This window comes from Macrosteles quadrilineatus, unplaced genomic scaffold (genome assembly GCF_028750875.1).
Source record: "Macrosteles quadrilineatus isolate MER2022 unplaced genomic scaffold, UCM_ALF_1.0 Scaffold_3__2_contigs__length_128488019, whole genome shotgun sequence".
NCBI lineage: Eukaryota > Metazoa > Arthropoda > Insecta > Hemiptera > Cicadellidae > Macrosteles > Macrosteles quadrilineatus.
In genome coordinates this window covers 98625653-98649260 of record NW_026542596.1, presented here as the reverse complement: position 1 = coordinate 98649260, position 23608 = coordinate 98625653, and the positions used below count along the sequence as shown (strand labels likewise).

The window sequence follows — 23608 nt, the reverse complement described above, 5'->3', positions numbered from 1 at the left end:
CATAATTTCTTTAATTTGATTAGTATTCTCTCTCTTTTAAACTAACTTGAAGTGTTCACAAGGTTTTTTCCTGTTAAAACATGGGTTCTTTATTAAGTTATAAACCACACCATTCTTTTTTTCAAAGTTTGATAACTCTTGTATTTTATTTTATGTGTTTCCAACTCTTCTGGGCACTGCATTAAAAACTTAGGATTAAAATTAATGTTGATTGCATAATTTGGTCGAAAAGTCTACACAACGAATAATATTTACCTTAGTTGCTAAGCCAGGTTGAAGTTGAAAATAAAAAACAATATGAGTGTCACATTTATTGCACTATTAACAGTGGTGTAAAACAACTAAGTTGTTCAAGTCAACAATTAATTGTAAACGATGTGATAAAATAAGTGGTAATTTACAAGACAAATACTAAACACTAAGGCACTAGACAGGATCGAACACCAAGTTGTGCAAGGGTCAGGAGTCTGCTTTGACAAACACCTTCTCCCGAGAGAACAGAGCAATGGCAGCCTCAATACGGTCGAGGTCTGTCTCTATCTGCTTCTTGCGTGTCCGCGTACGCAGAGTGTCTGTACTGACTGGCAACTGGTTCAGCTGAGACACCAGGTCTGCGTAATCTGAAAAATACTTTTCATGAGACGCTTGCACGGGTGCCAACACAAACACTACAAAAAAGTGTTGTGCTAGCCTAGCTGTTAGCGTTTCGTGGGAGGGACGGGTTCAATTCCCCGCACATCCACAAAACTTTAATGGGCTGAACCGCTTTTGCAAAAAGTTTGGTTTACTTCATTTCAAAATGCCACTTGCGTAGACAAAACGGAATAAAAATAAAGTTATTTTTAAGCCTTTGTTATTGCAGAAGTTCTTATTTTAATCTTTATTATATGTTCTTCTATTTACATTACAATAACTACAAGACCTAGTAGTGTTGAAATAATTTTGTCATGCTACAGCCAAATCTGCTTTTTTCATTAGATTGTATAGATTAATTAAGTTCTTTTTATAATAAAATACAAAAATTGTTGGCTCCAAAAAGAATATATTTTTGGAGAAAATATTCAAAACTAGGGTATACATTGCTAAAAAAAACATATATTTACAAAAATAAAAAACTAAAAAGTCCACATTATATTAACTATTTTTAAATAAAATAGTCAAGCTAATTATGCAGAAAAATTTCAGGTGAACACGACAATCTAAAGTGAATTTTGTCATCGGCCAGGTGACAACTCATGAATATTGAGTGTTCTGATCCAATTAAACTGGTGAATATTCAAACTCAACTCAAGCCTCTGTGAACACAAGTTAGATCTTGTATGGATTTATTTTATGTTTAAACAAGGTAGCTTTTGGTAGAAATCTCTTTTTGTCATGGCAAGTTAACTGTTAAGTGTTTTAATATTGTATACGGGAAAAATTTGAGGTTGATATTTTCTCTTTGTTTTCCGTTTGACAAACAGAGAACTGTCAAAATGAACAAAAACCGCACTGGGTTACGTATGTTTAATACAAGCTCTGCCAGAAAAAGATACAGCAAAATAGTTTTAGATCTTTTAGGACACCTATTTCTGTTGTGCTCAACATGTAAAACTATTTATATTTCTAAACTTCGTTGATAGAGTAAAAAAGATTAACACATTAGTGCTGCAATTGAACGAATTGAGAACTTCTCTTATTAGGAACAGAAAAGTATTACGGTAGCCTCATATCGTATAACCTTAGGTTCCATTAAAAGTGATACATATATCCATAGAGGTATGAGAGCAGCTAGATTTTTGAGCCGAGCCAAGTCTACATGCTCGCGAGATCAAACGCTATTCAGAAAATTGAGCTTTTACTATTGCAATACTGTATGATGTACTGTAGCAATGCAGTACTCGTTTGTAAAGATCACGCAACCGAAAAATTCACTGTTAAGTAAACCTTTCTCTTACTGTAAAAAGTATTTTTCTGGTCATCTTGATATCCGACCTTTTGACCAATCCGACCATGTCCCGATCAGATATAAGAAGTTCTACAGTTAATGCTTAAGACAGGAAAAGTATTGTTTGGTACAGGCAAAGTCAGCGTATAATTTTTGTCAAAGTCAGCAAAGGAAAATCTGCAATCTTAGCTCTAAAGTTGACACACTTTTTCCTAATAAAGAGTGATGCAAAATTTTAGCTCTTAAGTTTCATAATCAAAGTTGTACAGTGTTAGAAGCTTCTACGTTCTACACTCACTCTGTCGCAGAGTAGAGAGATGTTTCTGCTTGATGTCGTCTGGCAGTTGTATGTGACCCTCCGGACATTCGTCCTCCTTAGCCTTGTTTATCCTTTCTTTCTCCATCTCCTTCTTGTGTTCTCGTATATACCTGCAAGTGCAAATGTTGATTGCTGATTGGCAATTGCTAAAACTTAAAAATAAAGGTGTATATTAATTTTTGGGGTACTGGGAAAGAGCTCACCTTGTCACAAAAATCACTTTACACAATAATTATAATGTTTCATTCTAGTTTTGGGTTCAAAAGTCTGAGAGATACAGTAAACACTTTTCCCCAATCAGGTAAGCCTTGTATTATGACAAATCAAAATCGATAATAAACAAAATCAAAGTTTTACAATTAAAAGTTACATCAATAATTTTATTCCATAAATAATAATGAACATTGTTATACAAATATTTCATAATCATAATTTTATAATTCTATTTATAATTTTTTATTTATTCTATCTAGAACTTATCACTCTAACTCAATTATAAATCAACTTAGCAACAAGAGTTAAATTTTTTCCCAGTTAACATTTGAACTAAAACTGGCCTTAGTTGATTATACGTAACCGTGAACATATAAATCAGTTATAAAATTACCCACATTAGATAGTATTTAAACAATGTAGGCTAAGGCATTAAGTGACCTATTTTTGTAAATAATTAATTTTCAACACAACACAGAGTATACAAAGTTTCTTTACAAGCTGTACTTTAAAATTCAAAAGAATTTATTAAAACTTTGTTGGCAACAAACACTGACGGTCAACCACTTAACTGTTGACCCATCATGAATATTACAAACCTTGACATTTCCAGTTTAAAGGGAAGAAAATCTGTGTCATCAGTTTATGTTATCAATAACAATGTTTGTTATCAGTAAAAAGTTCTTTACGTAACAAATGAAGTTATCAGTTTTCTTTGCATTGTTACATCCTTTATTTATTGCAAGTTTCTGGAGAGTTCTCTAAATGACAGTTCTCACTCAAGACCTATGTTTTGTTATTTCTGGATAGCTGGACCTATAGTTTATGACTGTAGTGCACTATCGCCGAATGTAGGCGAACTAAGACGAGCGTGATTGTGTACTCAGTATGCTCGTGTACATTATTTGGGGTAATTCGCATCGCCAACATTTGTGTTCGGGTTGGCTCGCTTTTTTGGCGAACTCCCGTCATGAATTAAAGGAGACAAACTAGGACGAATGCCCAGCGCAGACGGGCACGAATATAGCCAGTACACACTCGCTGTCATTCGTAGTCACTGACACTCTCTTTCTAAAGTATTTACTGCAGAGGTTGTGTGTGTAGCAAAAGTGACTTTTAATTAGTGGTATTTAACTATTTGCTACTAGATCTTATAGATAAATAAAGTATGGAGCCGTGGTATAATTTAATTGTATATACAATTTAAGATCGCTTAAAAAAACAAAAACTTGAATAAAATAATAAGTAAGATATATTTTAAATTATTAAGCCACAGAGAAATGAGAAACAAAAGGATACATTCATGTGGTAACTAGCACCATTAGAAGTACTAGAATTTCCTCTAGAATTGTCTGTGACGTCAGTGTTCATGTTGCACAAAGTTTGGCGCAAATGTTTTGCCACGAATACGCAGTATTGGGTGTTGCATAGTTCGACCGAAGTAAGCCGATAGTGTATTTGGTTAGTTCGGGTTGCACATTTGTCAATATTTGCGGTCGCAATCTGACCAGGCGAATGTTCGGCGATAGTGTACTGGTAGTATTAAGGTTGACTCTCAACCACTCTGTCAAAGCATAATAGCATAGCTAAGGCCAAACTGGTGATTTGCAGGATTCGAACCCAGACCACCAAGACAGAAGTACTGTGCTCAATCATTTTATACTGTTTGAAAAGGGACCTGTCTAAACTTTGGTCTCGTAACTATCTATAACCGACCTATTGTTAGTTAACATCATAAATTGATTGTGCAAATTCTAAGACAAAGAACATCATGTTAAAAAAAGAACTCTCAAATTAGCTCAGTTGAATAAATTATGCCTTGAGACTGAGAACATAATGACTTGTGTTAATTGTAAACCAGATTAATTAAAAGGGCTACAGAAGCCAGTAACAAGCAAAGTTGGTCGAGGCACACTTAATTAACTCTCACGTTGCTGAATTGATTAGACTTAGCAACTTTATTCAACTTGGCTTTAACCTGTCACTAGAACTCGGGGAGGCAAATCTTCAAAGGCATTATAATTTGGTAATAGAACAATGTTACAAGAAGATTCATTCAGATAACATTGGAAAGTTGTGTTTTACTGGTAAATAATAATAAAGGTAATGAATACGAATACTCAGTAGTTTCATGTGCTACTATAAAGTGTACAAAGAACTAGCTTTCCAAAACAAATGTTAAAGGGGAAAACTTGTTTAATTGTTATAAAGAGTTTTGTTGTGTTTGTCAGAATATCCTATCGTTTTTTATAACCAGACCCAAAATCAGGATTGTTTTTCATGACTTCAGGCTAGGCCTAGAGATTGCATCATTAAATAAAGTTCATTGGGTTTAGGCGGAATAAACCGGGACCTCAGGGACCGAAGTCCCACACGTTAACTCTACACCAGGTCACTTCCCAATGTACCAATGAAGGCAGAGCCCTAAGAGGGGCGTTTCTCTTCTGTGTGCTTAATCTATTGCAAAGGAACTAGTTAAGATTTTTGCCGCTTGACATAAATAAATTTAGCCCTCAGAAAGACTCTTATTTTATCAAAAACTTGGTTGTAGGAGAAGTTTTTTTGTTAGTAATCATTTGAAGATTTTTTAGAAAACAAACTGATTTTTCTAACCGAGTATTCACTAATATTACTTTTATTATTTGCTAATTGCACCTACTTGGGCACGACACCGCGCTGGTAGGTGGCAGGGGCCCTTGTTGGGTCGGTATTCGATGATGAGGAGTCCAAGAGTTTGTGTCTACGTGGGTCTAGAACTGTGGCGTTTATCTTGACAAAATCTTTATCTCCATTCTAGAAATCAGGAGATAAACACATATCCATGTTTAAACTGACATTTTATCGGGTAATTTATGCAGTACAGTAGACTCCCTCTTATCCGGACACCTTTTAACCGGACTAGATTGGCAGGAAGTGGGCGGTATTGAATCGACTGTCTAAATTACAATGCTCTCCTAATTTTAAGTCAAATACTGTATAGAGTATGTATGCATTTAAACGGTCCGTTTTAACGAGATTTTGGGGACATTGGTTTAACCGGAAAAACCGTTATCCGGACTGGCCTCGGTCCCGAGGAGACCGGATAAGAGGGAGTCTACTGTAGTAACAACTATTACATGTGTATGTATAGCTATGTCTAATAAGGTACATTTTACAATCCAACATTCGGCTAAACTTCTAAACTTACCACTTTCCCATCCCCTCAGTTTCGTATTACTTAAAATAGTCTTACTGTACAGAGAACATTTCTAAATCACTCGTGAGAACAGTGTTTTCAGTGGTTAACTTGAAGTAAGTTTTACCCTTTCTCATTAACCTTGACAACTAAAGGTAGAAAACTTTCTATCCATCCTTTGTCAAATCTGAATCCTATGATCATGTCCAGTCGAGTAAATTGATATTGACCTTCAATTTAAGAAAATGTTCAGCGTGTTCTTTACTGTTTAGTTAATACATTAGAAGACAGACAATCATTTTTGTTTTTTTTTTCTTTTGGGTAAAACAGTTCAGTTTTAGAAGAAAATTAATAATGAAGATAAATAAATTTTATAATGTCTAGAAACACGGTAAAAAATGATCCAGATTCCAAAAAAACAGAGCTTTGCTTAATCTAGACAGCCATTTGACAGCAGTTCGCAAAAATTTCATAAAGCTTAACTAAAAAAGTGACTCTATAACTAAACTGTCTTCTTGCGAACATTCATCATTGTTCATCGAGTGCAGCGATGCTGGCAGGCAGAAAGCTAGGCTTCCATTCCGTTTCAAAAATATTCATTAAAAATGCACAATCTATGGCAAACATTACACACATCAACTGTACATATATTTTAGCACACAACTAATGCCTGCATTTAAACATCTAGGATAAACAATTTAAGTACAATTTAAAATTCATCTCACAGGTTTCCAGGTCCCGGAACGGCCCCGCCTTTCTTCATATTAAATTTATTATATTGATTCCGAACTTCTGAAAGACTTTGAACCCAAATTAGTATGGATTGATGAGGGTTTGTACCTTAACATAGTCTTCATCTGATCCATAAGTAGGACTAAATGTTTTATCTACTGTCATACCTTCTTCTCCTCGTCCCAGTGCAGGCCGTCCTCCAGAGGTGGGGGAGGGTGAAGCACCTCTACTGACTCTACCCTCTCTGTATCACTCCCCTCCTCCTCCTCCCCCCTCACACTGGGGTAGCAGACAACTCCTTCCTCATACAAGTTCTCCAGCTGCTTGCTGTTCAGCGTCTGACATCCTGTGAAGCACAATTGGAATTCCAAATCTCAGAATAGAGTAGAATCTCCACAAACTAACATTCTCTGTTTCCCAATATGTAGATATGCATGACAATGAATTTTTCAGGTGACAATATTTGAGGTCATTTTACTTTATCCTAAATGATGTGATTAGATTATACTTCTGAATAAATAATAACCCAAAACCCCTAATATGAGGGAGGATACTCCTGGATGTATCAGGCAACTTTTGTAAAAAATGGTTTTAGGCTTATTTCCCCATAGTCTGCTATATTTCACTTTGAAGCTAATTAATGTTTTTCATTACTCTACAAACGAAAGTACACTTTCTAAACATAAAATGAGCTAAGAAAATAGGTTATTCCCGCTACTGCACGGCAAAATTACATAACGTTAACTTTCTCTTTCTGTGCAAACGTCAATCAATATAATTAATAAAAAAATACAATAAATAAGATACTATAAAAGCGCTGTAGAAACTAAGGTTGGAAATTGCATATTTTATTTATAAAATCGATATACATACTATGTAAAAACAGTAAATAAATTAACTCCTATCTAAAAAGTAATAACAGTAATAATTTAATAAGCAATGACTGAAAACAAACTAAACCCCTGGGGAAGAAAATTTTGTAATCAATTCAACTCCAACGGTATTTAGTGAACTCATCCACCTCGTAGAACACAAGATTCATCAACTCTCTTCAGTATTGTTTTTGATTTATAGATCACTTAAGAATCACAAACCCTACACAGGTAACTGACCTTGACTCCGGTATCCCTTGGTGCTCTGTGGCTCCTCCTGGATTGCTGGCCGTGTGTCTAGAGTGACATGTCTGTTACGACGACTGCCCCGAGGTGGCGACTGACTGACAGAATGTCTCTGTGATAGACGAGAACTGCTCACCATCGTCTGGGCGTTCCTCCTCTCTGTCAACGGCTGAAGGACAGTTACATTTTACAAAAATCTGCCAGTTAAGAAAAATATTACATTTCTAACATGATAACTTAAAGAAAATAAAGTATAGTCATGCTATTCCAAACTATTTGAGACAGAATAATTATCAGAATAGCAAGAATGCAGAGGTTCGGTTATCTCATACCCCAGCCATTAACATGCCAAAATGCCATATATTGATTTTACAAAACATACACATTGTTATTTGCTTGGATGATCATTTTTAGAAAAGATTTCTACGAAGAAACAGATTGCAAATTTTAAGACGCATGTTAGCGAAGCATGAGTGTGGAATAAACAAGATGATAGCTTTATCCTGGGTAAGATCAGCTGATTCTTTAGTCAGGACATTATTAAACGCCCAATGATCAAGGACAACAGGGCTCAGTTCAAAAAAACCAAAACGTGTCTGACTTTTCTAAGGGTCAAACTGACTTTCTGATCACTAGGTGAGAACTATGTACACTCAGCTATTGTTCTGTATATATATGGAGATACAAGCGCCAAAGAAAACCCACAGGTTTATCTTGGTACTTTTTGCAAACAAATATGAACGTTAACACAGTTTTCTACCACAAGCCATGTTTTGGTAAACTCTACAAAGGTATCAGTAGGCAATTGGCAGTTTGTTCTTGCTGCGAATGGACCTGTTTTCTTAATTACAAATTCTGGAAGGAGGTTAAAATATGCAGGCAGATCCTTTATAGGGTTTTTTCTTCATTCTTAAAAACATTGTTTCTTCAAGGGGTTTCAGTTCTTTGTTACAATGGATCCACTGATTTGATATATTTCTTAATGATTTTCCTTTTGTGTTTTGTGTACAATGTGGATTTTGCATGAGTGAGATTAAATCCAAACTTAGTTCAATTTTAAGAAAACATGTTTTTTTATGAACAACTGTAGACTTACAATATCATTAGAAAACCCCCTTATTTTCTTTACTTGTCCAAATTCAGTATTTTGTAAAAAACATTTTCTATTCAGTTGTATTAGAGATTAGAGAGACACTAAATTTTGATGTTTTACTATCATATTTCCAGAGCTAAATACTTTAAAACCATAATTAGTTATTAGTGGCTTGTAGGGACAGAAGTCCATAAAAAGCTCAAATTTATAACACATTATTGTAATATTTAAACAAACTAAGAACTAAATGATCTGTGTCAGGATAGATGTCCCTGTACACCATATGTTTTGTGTGAAAAATACAGTCACTTTGTTTCCTTTGGTTTCACATAACATTCTACCCCTAATATACTACTTGTAACTAGTATTGTGACACTTAAAAAAGGGAAAATCAATATTTGGAATTTATTATTCCTGTTGAGTCTTGGGGAAGACATTCTGATAGGGAAGATAGATGTAAAAGAGTGGCAAGATTGATGATTTAAGGGAGAAAGGAAAAGATTGATATGAAGTCTATAAACACATGAGCATCATAAATATTTAGAACTTATTTACAGAAAATCAATAAAATTAGGCCTAGAAAGTTGAAATAAAATGTCTATACACTATAACAGCGGTCGGTATATAAATTTATCAATTATTTAAAATTATATGCCAGTTGTTTAACATTAACAATTTAAATAATACAGAAGGCTTACTTAGACTTAACATAAACATTTAAAACAAAAGAATCTGTTGACACTAAAGGGACAGAAATTATGACCATGTTCAATTATATAAATTTATTGAGTAGTTATTCTTAGTAAATCAAATATTTGGAAATGACAAAAATGAAATTATTTTCAGAAATGTTAACCAAAAAAATTAATTAACTAGAATACATTAAAAATATAGTTAATCAATTTATAAACAGTAATAAAAAAGCCAAATGAATCAAAAACACCAAAATGAAAAAATCCAATAAATCAGATGAGTACCAAAGCCTAGAGCTTGAAGATATTGGCCGCAAAGAAACACAATATCTGTGCAACATTGTTAAAACGCAATATTGAACACAAAATACAATCTCGCTGAGTTGATATCACTTCTCTCAGCGGGAGAGAACTGTTACTGTAAATAGCATAAAATTAAATCAAACTTTACTTGCCACAAAAATGTCTGTATAGACCCCTGTAATGGCTCAGCAAATCCTACATAATAAGCAAATATCCATTTGAGTTATAGGATTGCCTCTAAAATGTGCATTTACATCCTGTTTAGACAACCTTAGGTTTAACAAGTACTTAGGCTTGCTCACAGGAAAGTGTGTTTTTAGTGAAATTTTATTAGTTAAGTATTGCCAAATTTGTTCAAAATATATCCATAAGTAAGCAAACTACAACTTACAGTAAATCTCCATATAAATATAAAAGAAATAGATTCACAGTTTTTTTTTTTAATTTTCTCCATAAACATGAAGTTGATAAACAAAGTTATATGTTTTTTAAGCTAAACAAAATGGTTCCAAAAGAAATTGCTAAATTTTATATTTTGAGGGTCAAAAATTTATACATTTTGTGTGAAAAATCTACTTTAACCTATAAAACCCCCCATAAAACTCAGTTCTCATAGTTTGATGATTGGTTTGTGAATTTGTTGGAATAAACGCAGGTTTACACATTTTACTTTTTTTTTTCAAAATTAATTATTAAATAATTTTTACTCAAGTTATTGTGCCAATTTACACACATATAAATAAATAAACATATTATATACAGTCTACAGAAAATATTATTGGATGGTGTTTTTGCGCCTCTGGGCACATCAAAGCAGAAAAAATATCGTTCTCAGGTCTAGGTCTTACCACGAGACCTACAGTAATAGCTTACTATGGGATATCGCTAAAAACAGGTGACATTATTAAAGAATTGTAAAAAACTACATTGTTGGTAAATATTAGGTTCTGATATTTAAAATTAGATAGTGACTCTGATTTAAAAAGTAGTTGACGATAAATATCCATTAATAGAGTAGCAGTTCTTTCTGACACAAGTTTTGAAAAATAGTTTCAAATGTCATATTGGATACTACTACTGACACTTGATACTTTAGGATTGGTTTCGAGTTTACATGACAAGTATTGCTTGTGTCACTTGGATGATTACAAACCCTAACCTACACATATATTTTTCAGCCAAAAGTTTTAAGAAAATATTTCAGTAAAATAATATGATTAATATTGCAATATTGGATACAATTTTTAAGACCTTTGTATGCAATACGGTATGCTGTTTTAATTTGGTTTAGATGAAAGCCTAATTTTTTCCTCGTGTTATTAAAGAACCTCTTCAGAACTATAAAAAAGTTTCAAGACCATGGTTTGGAAAAAAACTTAGCCTAAGAAACCAAAATAAAATCAAGATTAGATATTTTTCATAGAGAAATTAATAAAATATGTTTCCATATTTTCTTAGCCCTTTTTCTTAATACCTTTAAGATATTTACAAATTTGTTAAAAATCCTAAACACATTGAATAATGCCAATATAGTCATCATATTTAATTACTGCTTTTAAAAAATATACAGTAATTCATTAAATTTGTTTCTCATTGTGAACAAAATAATAATTCCTACAAATAAAGTTAGTAATTTTTTAAAACAAAAATAAATAATAAAATGAATTAAATAAAACACTACAGACAATTTGAATTAGGCCTAAAGAAAAAGGTTTAACCCAATTAGAATTGGGATTTTCATGCCACAATAACTCCTTGAAACAATTAAAGAAGAACAATGGCAAAGAAAAGAATGAGTAATCATAATCAATTATTAATTTTAAAGTCAGCGGGCAATTTGCAAATCTGAAATTTCTAAACTTTATAGCAATAACGGCTTGAACTGCTTCTAAAAAAAAAAAAAAAAACAAATGGCAAAATAAATACCGTAGGTACGGTACTAAGACCTTAACAGTATAAAATTTAAAAAAAATCTGGATTTATTAAATATGACTTATCATCACTTATGATATATTTTTAGACAACAATTTTATTTTCAATCCCAATGAGTAATGCATACCTAGTTTATTATTCTATAAGATTCGCCTATTGGGCCTGATGATGATTGGAGTGTCCAATCCAAATTGATCACCACTTACCACCTTTTATATATCATATTTACCGTCTTGTGAACCAACAGTATAAGTGTAAATAAATATTACAAGTGTTAAATTAGACGTATATCTTTCTGTTTTTTTTTTCAGTTTATTCTGCTATGTTACAAAAAGACTAAAATTATAGGGTTTATCAAATTAAAAAAATTAGCTTTAAAATTGCATTCATAGACTAATTTACTGAAAGTACTGTAGAAATCATCTGCTATGAAACGAAAAGACTAAATTTGAAGGATTTATCAAATTAAAATTTAGCTTTAAAATTTTGTACATAGACTAATTTATTAGGTACTTATTGCAAATATCCAAAATAAGTCTACCTTGATAACAAATCTTATTTGATCCCTTTGAGATATTTGCTATCAAGGGGTTTCTACAATATTTTGAAATATATTCAATTTTTTTTTTAACACATGAAATAGTCATATGTTCAAGGAGAAAATACACTTTTGGCATGCTAACAATTTGAAGAACCAAGTTTTACAGCAAACAAGAAATAGTGGCTGGGAGAGTGAAAATGATAGAGAACACAATCTTGTGGTAAGCTTGTGGATCAGCTGTTGACAGCACAATCTCCCGGGTGTATTGTGTGTGTGTGTATAGTGTATTAGTGTGTACAACACAGCAAGTGTGGGAATCAGTTTGATCTCCTTAAAGCGAATAGAGCACATCTATCGTATATATTTAAAAACACATACAGTACATACATTCATGCACATTACAAACAAGTTCAACTAAAGGGTGTTTACATTCCTATCAGTTTTGTGTTTTGCAATGTGTGCATGGATTTTTATATGGGGTTTAATAACCTAACTTGAATTATAACCTAATGATGGAAGTTGACCTTCCAAAACATCGCGCCCAGTCCTGTAAACATTCTAAAAGTTCTTATCAGAATCGGCTTTAATGTCTAATTATGAATAAATATAAAAATGTTAGGTCTATTTAAATATAAAACAAAATCAATCCTATTATTTTAGTTGTAATAATCACACATTTGTCATGTTTAGTTATCCTCATGAGGAACATAAAGCAACATTTGGTTTGGTAATGAAAACCCCAGAGTGTAATTCACAGAATGTGATTAAATGTTTCTCGCTAATTAAGGTATATAATAAATGCAGATTGTGTTGACAAATACAACGGATTCTGCTTATAAATTTTGAAAAGGGCATGACTTGTTTAATAATTTTTTTTGCCTTTAGTTTTGGTTCTTTTCTACAACACAAATTAGACAAGATGCAGTGACAGGATCTGAACCCACGACATCGCTGTCTTGGGCCCGAAGTCCGCAACGCTACCAACTGAGCCACAGAGTCACCTAAATTTATTATCTTAATAGGCTAATACAATTAATTCTAAGATAAAAAGAGTCTACAAGACATTACCAAAAAGGTTCACCTTTGGTCCTATAAATCAGTTTAAATATCACACACTTGAAAATTCAAAAACAACGATAGGATTGATTTGTAGCCTACCTTACTAACAACGGTAAGTTAATTTCTCGTGGGGAAATTTTACCAAAGCAGAAGGACGGTTTTACTACTTGGTTTCTTTAAAAAGTAATAATATATTGCAATAGAATCCCCACTAACATAATTTGAAAAACTGAAAAACTGGTATATTTGATAAAAGTATTAGAAAAAAACTAACACTGACAAAAATACTATTCCAGCAAGTTTTTCAATTTCCAAAAAATACACATACGATGCAAAACTTAGTCTTTGAAATGAGAATCAGACGATTGAAAACCCACAAACGGAAATGTCTAGCACACTGGGTGAAACGCGGAGCATAAAATTGGAAAAGTTTGACACTCTGATAAGCACATATCGCGTTGAGTTATTTGCTGTAAAGTTGTAACGAGTCTGAGTCTTGAGTTAAATGCGGAGGAATCTTCTACACTTATCAGACATTGTATTCTGCCTACCTGAAGAGTACTGCTCCTCTGGGAGCTCAGCTTGTTTGTTTTCTCCAATTTCAATTCTTTCAGCCTCTTAACATTTTCCTGTATAAAGTTCTTTCTCGGTTTCGGGATATCACCTGCCAAATAATAGAATTACAACAATCACAAATTTACTGGTTCATTACCGTGTTGTTTGTTTTCAACTTCACTGTTTTAAATTTTTTTGCAAAAAGTGAAAATCTTGAATCAATTTGTATTAATTTTTATTAAACAATAATTATCTGTAGCCACTTCAAGAAAATAAATATACACGTTAATTTTGTTGTTTTCAAATTGTTAGCTACAATAGGTAAAGGTTGAATAGAAAGATGTTGATGACAAATTAAACAAATATTTTTAAAACTATACTGACCAACAACTATACCAAAGTTTTTTTAAATGACCAGGTTATTGCCTGGTCATTTAAAAAAACAGTCAACCTTATATTAAATCAATCTGAAATATTAAGATTGAAATAATTACACGACTAATACCATTAGTAAAATGAGCTTACCTTGTCCTAAAAGTTCTTTTATTGTTGACATATTAGAGTGGTTGTTTTTCATAAAAATCCCAGCAAAAAACCCCTGAAAAAAACATTAAAGTTATCTTTTGGGTTTTTATCAAAGTGGTAAAATGTTAACCTTAAGTTACTTTAAAAATGAATAAAATGATTTGTGTCTAGTTTTTAAAACACAAATATGGATAGGAATAGGGTCTATAAGATACAATTTGAAGAAAAAAATACAAATTAGACTCAAATAAACATTTCAATTTACAATATTTTGTAATAGGCCTACAGATTGATTATTTGATAACTTGGACAACAGACAACAGTTATCCTAAAGCTTAAGAAACAAGGAGACAATTCAATGATTAAATTAAAATAACGTGTTTGCAAACTTTGTGTGCTGGTAATCAACTGTATCATGCTATCTGCTTTTATTATAACCCATGTAAAAATATATATATAATGTAGGATGATATATTTTAATGATAGTAACGCCATTTTAGGACAAAATAGTTGTAAATTTACATTTTAGAAAAAAATTTCTAACCGGTTCTATAAAACTCTCTTACTATCATTGATTTAATAACATGGAAAAGTAAAATTCTTACAGATATTCCTGGGTTAGCCATTTTAGCAAATGCGAAAATTTGTCTGCAAACTGCGAGAATGAATGGAGCCGCGGAAATGTTAAACGAAGCAAGCAAAGCCTGGTACAATACGGGTAGCGCTGCCACCGCCTTGCTCCTTTGTATGACAAGACACCAACATTCATCATACCATGTAGCTGATAAGGGGTGTAAAAGCATCCTTTGTCCATGCAAAGTGAAGATGTGTGAAAACACATTACATCGAACAAATTGAACGCTTTCATGGAATAATATTATGGAGAGAAATAATTTTTTGTTAGTATTTGATTATTAATAGTTAGTTGTAAAATAATTTGCTAAAAGAGCATCAATAATTAATTTTGTTAATCTCGCATCAATGCAATACAGTTAAGACTAGCAAAAAACGTCATGAGAAAGTGTTTTTAGCGAATTTCCCTATAGGGAAGTAGCTACAGTATTAACGTAGGTCTCATGGTAAGACTTAGGCCCGGGACCGATTTACTTTTTCATTTTGGTGTCCCCAGAGGCAAAAAACACCATTCGTTCAAATTTTTATATATGTATATATATATATATAGATTTATATATATATATATATATATGTGTCCGTGAACACGATAACTTGAGTAATTTTTATCCGATTTTGATGAAATTTGGTTTGAAGGTGTAAGGTGGGATAAACTTGAATGAGTTCGCGATCCAGCATGATCGGACCACGGGAACAGGGTTTTATGGGGAGTTTTATGGGGTAAAAATTGGTTTTTCTCATTTTTGACCCTCAAAACACAAAATGTCCCAATTTTTCTCTAAACCTTCTTAAAGAGCTTAAAAAAACAAACAATTCAGTATATCAAAGTGTTTTTGTACGGTTATTGGTTACGGAGAAAACTAAAAAAATTGTAAATTTAAAATTCCCATGTTATTCTTATGGAGAATATTGTAAAATGTTGTAGTTTGCTTGTTTATGGATATATTTTGATCAAACTTGGCAAATTTATTTATTTTATAGTAAGCTATCAATATTTTACTAAAAACACACTTTATTAGTTTTCTTGTAGCAGCAAACCTAGGTACTCGTTAAACCTAATGTTATTTAAATAGATCAATTGAAAATCAATTCAGCCAAATGGAAATTCGCTTAGACGGCAGGTTTGCTGCGGCGGGGGTATTTTCTATTTGTTGTTAAAAATATTTTCAACTAAACTTAACTTACATGATATATTTCCCAAAGAATTTCAGTATGATTGACATTGCCAAGCAAGATGCATCTATTTTAGTATTCTTTTTACCGGTACTTTAACATGTCAGCTAGGTGATATTGTACAGGGTGGCGCAAAAAGGATGGTCGGTTTTAAAATAATAACACAAATGATTTTACGCATAAAATTTACTGACATACGTTTTTGGACACTTTCAAACTCCCTATTACAAAAAATAACCTTGTAACTTACAAATTTGCTAGTAGGCTATGTCGATAAAACCATAAGAAAATTTAAAAAAATATATAAATAGAACGTAGCGGACTTTGAAGTACTGACGTTCATACGGTCTCCATGTTTTGTGGGGTAACTGCCGTCCAGTAGATTTACCACGACGGACCCTGTTGTCCGAGATGCAGTCACCCAACGTGATATGATCTGCGAACAGGGACCAGTTCCATACGGGCTACGCCAAAATGTTGTCGAAACAGCCGTTACGAAGAAATAAAAGATTCACTGATTCTGGAAAAAAATAAAAAAACTGTTCCACAGCTATAATGCAGTGTTCGACCGTCCACTGCACCATATCACTGTAAATTGGGTACCATGGTCGACTTACAGAAGGCCAGTAGTGGACCCGAACCTCCCCCAACTACTAATACTACGCAGTTCAAATCCGACCATCCTTTTTGCGCCACCCAGTAGTTCTCCTTTTTGTTAAATATAGGCTATTCTAATAACTGTAATGTTTGCACTTTAAAAGTATTATTGTAAAAATGGTGATTAATGTAATTATGTACCGGTAGTTGTGTTTTGTGTTTAATGGATAAATAATGGTTTCCTTATATTTTAGAATTCATTGTAGTAGCCCCGAAACTGTAATAATGACCTATATTAGTCTTAGGCCTATATTTGATTTCATTTACAATCTTTTCAACAAAATAGAACAATAAGCAAATATGATACAGTTGAAATGTTACAGTTAGTTAATCACCACCCGTCTGAACACTACCACGGTCCTCCAGAACTATCTTTCCTACTGTCTACAATGGCATATCTCTCTCAACGCTGTAAAAACCCAACTTTGTTTCTTTGATTTCAACTCAAGCTGATTCCGCAGAACAATATCCGAACCCATCCATTTCAACAACGTCCGACTCACCCTCAAGAAGTCCTGTATCTACCTTGGAGTCAAGCTCGATTCAAAACTTTCCTTTGGTCCCCACCTCCGAAATGTTACAAAACGAGCCACCACCCGACTCCATGTTCTGAACAACTGTTGCAGTCCTTGCTCCACCTTGATTCTCGCACGCCTATACTCCTCCGTCATACGCCCATCTTTATACCTTTATACCATACATCCATCGCTGACCAGTAATGACTGGATAGATTTCGTCAAAAAAAGTTTAAAGTGTTAATACTTTAGAACTGGTTAACATGGCAGTAGGTCATGAGATCCATTCATCACTTTCCTCAACAAAATATTCACTAATGGAATAGAGAGGCCGTGACTTTAGTAGTTCTTCGACTTTCTTTTTAAAATTCCTGAGAGGGAGTGACTTTATGTTCTTGTCCAGATGGTTGTAGAGCCTAATGCCAAGGACAGGATAGCAGTCTTTTTGCTTGCTCAGCCTGCAGAAAGGAATGTTTAAAATTTCTCCTCTTCTCGTGTTGTAATCATGAAGTTGGTTTCTGCAGCTGAGGTTGCCTATGTTTTCCTTAACATGCACCAGACAGTTGTAAATAAATTGACTGTAAACAGTCATCACTCCTAAGTCACGGAACAGTGGTTTGCAATGTTCATGCCTTGCGCTGGATGTTATGGCTCTTATAGCAGCCTTTTGAGTTTTCAGAATGGTTCTTGTTTCCGAAGCGTGCCCCCAGACAATGACACCGTAGCTCATTAGGCTGTGGAAGAGGCCATAATAGGCTAATTTTAAGTAGGTATCAGTGACCAAGTTTTTTAGCTTCCTTAGAAGGAAAACTGTTCTGGAAAGTCTGGCATCTAACTCGCCTATGTGTTTATCCCAAGTCAACTTGCCATCCAGCCAAAAACCAAGCAGTTTCACAGGTTGTTGTTGTGGATTCTGATATTTAAGACTGCATATCAGTTCCTGGGCCTTGTCATTGTTTATTTTTAGCTTGTTATTAGAGAACCAAGCTTTAGCTCCGTCAAGGATTTCAAGGGTTCCACTTTCAGTTGGTCCAAGTCACTACTACTTGTGATGAGGGTAGTGTCATCGGCGAAGAACAAAGTTCTTCCCTCAGTCCCCAGGTCATTAATATAAATGAGGAAGAGCACAGGTCCAAGAATAGATCCCTGTGGGACCCCTAGGCTGACGTTCAGGTCACTGGAAAGAGCTCCCCTTATGGATACCACCTGCTTTCTGCCCCTTAGGTAGTTTTGAAAGGTCTCGACGTTTTTTATTCCATATCTTTCCATTTTTCTCAACAAGACGTCATGTGCTATACAGTCAAACGCCTTGCTGAGGTCGCATAGGGTTAAGTTTGTCATGAGTTTGTTGTCGAAGGCATCATTTATCTTTGTTATTAGATTTAACAAAGCGGTGGTCGTAGACCTACCCTTTCGGAACCCATGCTGGTCATCGGTCAAAAGATTTGAGCGCTCAAAAAAGTCAACAAGTTGTTCCTTGATGATACACTCCATGATCTTTGCGTGCATTGGTATCAAAGAGATAGGTCTATAGTTCGAAAGTTCTTTTGGGTCACCCTTCTTAAATACCGGGACTGTGCGGCTTATCTTTAGAGAGTTCGGAAAAGATCCGTCTCCAAGACATAGATTTATTACAGCAGCTAGAGGTTTTGACATACAATGAATGGTGTTCTTCAAAACATTCACATTTATCCCGTATATATGTCAGGGCTGTTGGAGTTTGAAAAGTTCTTGACAATGGATTCGATTTGAGTAGGTGTTACAAGTTTCCAGTTTTCTAAAGTATTCAGCGGGTTGAAAGGGACATTGTCAGCTGGATCTGTGTTGGAATCGGTGAAATTTGAAGCAATGTCAGTGACGCTATCAATAAAAAAGGTATTGAAGTTATCAGGGCTATTGTCATATTTGAAACTTGTTCTTGTTTTCCTGCTAGAGTTTATTAGGTCCCATGCAGCTTTGTTTGGGTTATGGGATTGAGTAATGTAGTTTGAATTTGATGTACCTTTTTAGCCTAGTTTACACTATTTCTGTAGGTTTTTTTTTGTGCTGAGATACATATGATAATAATGTTATCAGTAAGATCAGTAGTAGATTTGTAGATATCACTAGCTGTAACCCGCGGGCTTTGCCCCGTTTAACTTCTTAATTTTCAAGATGATCTCGTTCGCATGGCTCAATCACGTCCTGGTTGAAGTTCGTTCGCTACGCTCACTCACCTTTAGGTTGGAGCTCGTTCGCTACGCTCACTCACCTTTAGGTTGGAGCTCGTTCGCTGCGCTCACTTGCCTTCAGGTTAGTTCGTTCGCTACGCTGACTCGCCTCCAGGTTGAAGTTCGTTCACTACGCTCACTCACCTTTTGGTTGCAAATTCAGCTGTTGTCATAAATGTAAAAGAAATAATAGTGCTGCACCCTGTTGGTAATCCTTGTAACTTTAATGCTATTGAACATCATAGAACAGAACCAACTTGTTTTATTGAAACAGCTGTTAAGATTTATTAATTCCATTTCTCATAAGGTTAACATGGGAAACTCCAGAGCCACTGGGGCGGAGCCGATTGGACGGATCACGAAATTGATGGTGTATAAACCTATTCCATGAAATTCTACACGTATGTACCAAGTTTCGTGGCAATCGGTTCAGCGGTGTCTGAGTTTATCACTGCCAAACAAAAATATATATATATACAAACATCCTCTTTTATACTTATAGATTAAGGAGTAAAACTCTATTTCTTAGGTTGGCCAGGTCAGTTGTGAACCAGTCTTTGTTTGCTCTAGTTTTAGGTATTTGTTTGTCGTTATTGTTTGTCGTATTTGTTATCGTTGTTGCACATCCCCTCCTATTGACAGCAAACGCCTAACTTAATGTCTGGAAGATACTGAGAGGTGTCTTTTAAGGACAGTTTCCCACCTCCCCCATGAACCAGAAACCAGGACTTCTACAGCACCCACTCCATTCCACCCTTCAGAGATTTTCACCTCAACCGTGCCCACTCTTTCGAGATGGTTCAGCAGTTCTTCCAACCCTACTTCACCGATGGAGCAAGTCTCACCAATCTACCTAACAACCAACCACCCAATCCACCACAACAACCCGCCCAACCATGTCAACTGCCATAAACCCTCCATAGCCTATATCCAACTACCCACAACCTCCCACATCTAGCCTCACCGACAACTGGGACAGGTATAGTTCCGTCGTAGACCACTGCTTATACCCAACCCAAAATGTTCAAATAGTTTTTGTGCATTAAAAGAGTGTATATTTTGGTAAGAAGTCAAATGTAATGTGTACAGTCTACATGTATTTTGCCACTCTGTATTTTGTAAGTTTAGAATGGTACGAATAGAAAGTTAATAAATCCAGTTACCCACCTTCCCCCACTCATGATTAATAAATAAACTCACAACACTCAACCTTACCACAACAACCATACAAACAGCATACAACCAAACAGCATACATTTAAACCAGCGATTCATTCTGAGCCTGTGTAGGTATGAAATTCACAAGATGTGACTTTTGTATTCAATAATGTCAGTTTGGCCATTTTACCAAAAATATAGCAATTTGTTTGTGAGCCGCAAGTTTAAATGAAGCCGTACAGAGTTTTTTGTTTTAGTCTCAGTATTTTCTGAATAGCCTACAGGAGAATTCTGATGCTCGAACAAGATGGCAAATAAAATAGGCACCTATTAGTTTAGAGTAGGCTAATTAAGAAGTCACTGTGATTCCCATAATGAGTAAAAGTCTTTGATAAACTTATTCCACTCTATCGCATCAAAAACAACTTTGTACCAAAAACTATCAAAACTTTAAATTGTAGTTAAAACTTCCTAGGCCCTATGACTTCCCTACTTTTGATAATCATGTCTTTATAAAGTTTAAGTATTCATAGAGTCGGTAATAATTGATCTAGGCCTATAGGCTAGGCTATTTAAACAAGAACTGCCTAGCCCTAACCTAACCGTCCTAACCACATCATTAAAATCAATAGGCAATTAACTCTTAACATAAAACTAATATGAATTAAGCTATTACTAGGTGAACCCGTGCGAATTCGCACGAATAATAAATTAGGATATTATAGCAACGTCGATAGAAGTTACGTCGTTGTATTGACGTTGGTCTTAAGCTCGATCGTTGGCTATATGCATTCTAAGTTCTTTTGCTGTTCATTAGGAATATTTTGCAGGACGGAACCAATCATGCTGAAAACTTGCGTGTATGGATTAAAATAAACCAAATGTTGAGTCAAAATGTGCATGAGTTCAGTGCTGCAAGAACCATTAGCTTTGTTTAGCATTATTCCTTGAACAGCGGTTTTGACGTCCGTAGATATAAATTTGGGCATATGTGGGATGCTCCCCTTCTGACGGTTAAAAGGTGTCAATTGAGTGATAAAATGTGCACCTTATGAAAGGCCCTCCACCGTTATGTTCTTCAATTTTAGCTCGAGTGCTGACCATTGCGAGCAGAGAGTTGTACGATCTAATGTTCTCTTTGTAGTTTCTGCTCAAATGATTTGCTCCATTAAGTAGGCTCTGGATATAATAGATTTCTTGGTTAGTGGTAGATTCACTTTTCTTTTATGGCAGCAGAATAAAATCCTTCACCTCGTCCTCTTCTTTAAAATGTAGCGCACCACATTTCTGACATTTTAATGTCATCTCGCCAAGTGAATGCTGCTGAATTCTTGTATTTTGTCAGTGTAATTTTGTAAGTTCACGTTGCCACTAACTGTTCCAGCTCCTCGTCTGGGCTCCTTACGTTTTGCATTGCTTGCCCTATGTTGACTCACCGTGTCCGACCGGCAATATTTCTTTGTTGTCGGGTCCTTGACATGTTTCAACGAAAATATAATGTAAAACTTTTCTCCCGTCGTGTCCTATAGGTAACATTTCTTCGCCGGGTTTCTAATTATTTTTAAAAACATGCAAACTGTTTATAATTTCAAAACAGCTGGGATTTAATTTTTGTTTAAACTAATGTAGGGTATTGACATCTGTTTCAGAATATAATAACATTCAAATCAATCACAATGTTATCCTTATGGAAGGAACTTTGAGGGCAGCCCACGCCCTTAAAAAGACACATTTCGAAAATCTAAAGCCAGTTTGCACATCTACACACCTAGACGAACATTTTGGTAGGTAATATGTGGGGTTAAATCTTAAAACAAAAAAGCCTTATTGTTCACAAAGTTTCATGTCGCGTATTAAATATATAGATTTTTAATAAAGTCAAATCAAATTGATAACTAACTGTACAATCCTAAATGCCACCTACATCAAATTAGGCTCAACCAGAATCAATTACTTTTAAGACTTAAGTAAACTAAGATGATTGCTAGTACCATACTAAGTTAGGTACACAGCTAAAATAAATATAGTGTTCACAATGTAATTGACTTAAGTTAGGCCTACATGCAACATAATTCCTCCTGATTCATGAGATCCATGCTAGGGCCTAGTATCAACACTGGCGGTCATTTTAAGTCTAGGCTTAAGGACTTTAACTTAAACTATTTGTCAAAGATTCTTCTCTGGAAAGTGAACACATGGGACAGCATTCTAATTAATTGGCTCGAGGTTTTTAAGGCCTCAGGTAATATAGGCTATTGGGGCTTCTAAACGATAGTTAAGAAAAATTTATAAAATCCAAATCAAAAGATTAGCAGGAATAATGTAGATAATGCATGCATAACAAAGTGTAAAAGCATAAGTTATGTACTTGGTGATTTTAGCCAACTAAAGTTGTACAAATCTGAGAATGAATAGGTTTTTTTGTTACCAGATTGCTACAGCGAAAATGCATAGTTTACCTGTGTTAAACGGGTGAGCTAAACAACACTGAAATTTCTTTGAACATTAATTTTGGTAACTTAGACTGCTTAGACTATGATAACTTCGGAATAATTTTGAATCTTATGAAGCAGCCGATGTAAACAAAACAAACTGACAAAACGTAAATACGTCACTAGCTTGTTCTTCTTGTGCTTACTCCAGAATGACCAACTACGAAATGTTTCACCATTGTAAATTGAACAGACCGCATACCTAAATAAAACAATGTAACCAGTGTAATCTCTTAATGTTTTAATACTACTCACCGACTGTATTTTTTAACCAATTGTTTTTAAATAATATTTTAGACTTAATTCATTATGAAATATAGTGTTTGAAAAGACTTTACAAAATTTTAGACGCATACATTTCATCACAGATTTTGAACGGTAGATACAGTACCTATGAAAAGTTCATGTATTTTGTTAACATTTGAACTAAGACTTTTAAATACGTTGACTAGCATTTCGGAGCCATCCCATTGCACCTCATAGAAACTTAAAAATACACCCTTTTTAGAACAGGAAGCGAAAAGGGACCTCTTGTCGGTGATGCAAAATCTAATTCTGACTAGTACGGCCGATATAAGTAATTAAGG

General features: G+C 34.4%; 1 protein-coding gene across 1 annotated transcript; it reads right to left on the bottom strand.

The window, feature by feature from the left end:
- Positions 1-309: 309 nt before the first annotated feature.
- On the bottom strand, positions 310-23105 carry LOC128990514 (uncharacterized). The gene is made up of 8 exons (XM_054412906.1): positions 22989-23105; positions 14185-14257; positions 13656-13768; positions 7479-7653; positions 6534-6712; positions 5119-5252; positions 2226-2356; positions 310-620 (listed from the first exon to the last, which is right to left on the bottom strand). The coding sequence occupies exons 2-8, from the start codon at positions 14234-14236 to the stop codon at positions 460-462; spliced, it is 945 nt and encodes a 314-aa protein (XP_054268881.1). The 5' UTR covers positions 14237-14257; positions 22989-23105; the 3' UTR covers positions 310-459.
- Between the last annotated feature and the right edge of the window lie 503 nt (positions 23106-23608).

Bases quoted from the DNA above. Each gene is read 5' to 3' on its own strand.
- LOC128990514 (XM_054412906.1), bottom strand. From the start codon at position 14,236: ATGAAAAACAACCACTCTAATATGTCAACAATAAAAGAACTTTTAGGA. The intron at 13,769-14,184 runs GTAAGCTCATTT...ATTATTTGGCAG, and splicing joins AAAAGAACTTTTAGGACAAG to GTGATATCCCGAAACCGAGA. The intron at 5,253-6,533 runs GTATGACAGTAG...CCTGATTTCTAG, and splicing joins ACTGGGACGAGGAGAAGAAG to AATGGAGATAAAGATTTTGT.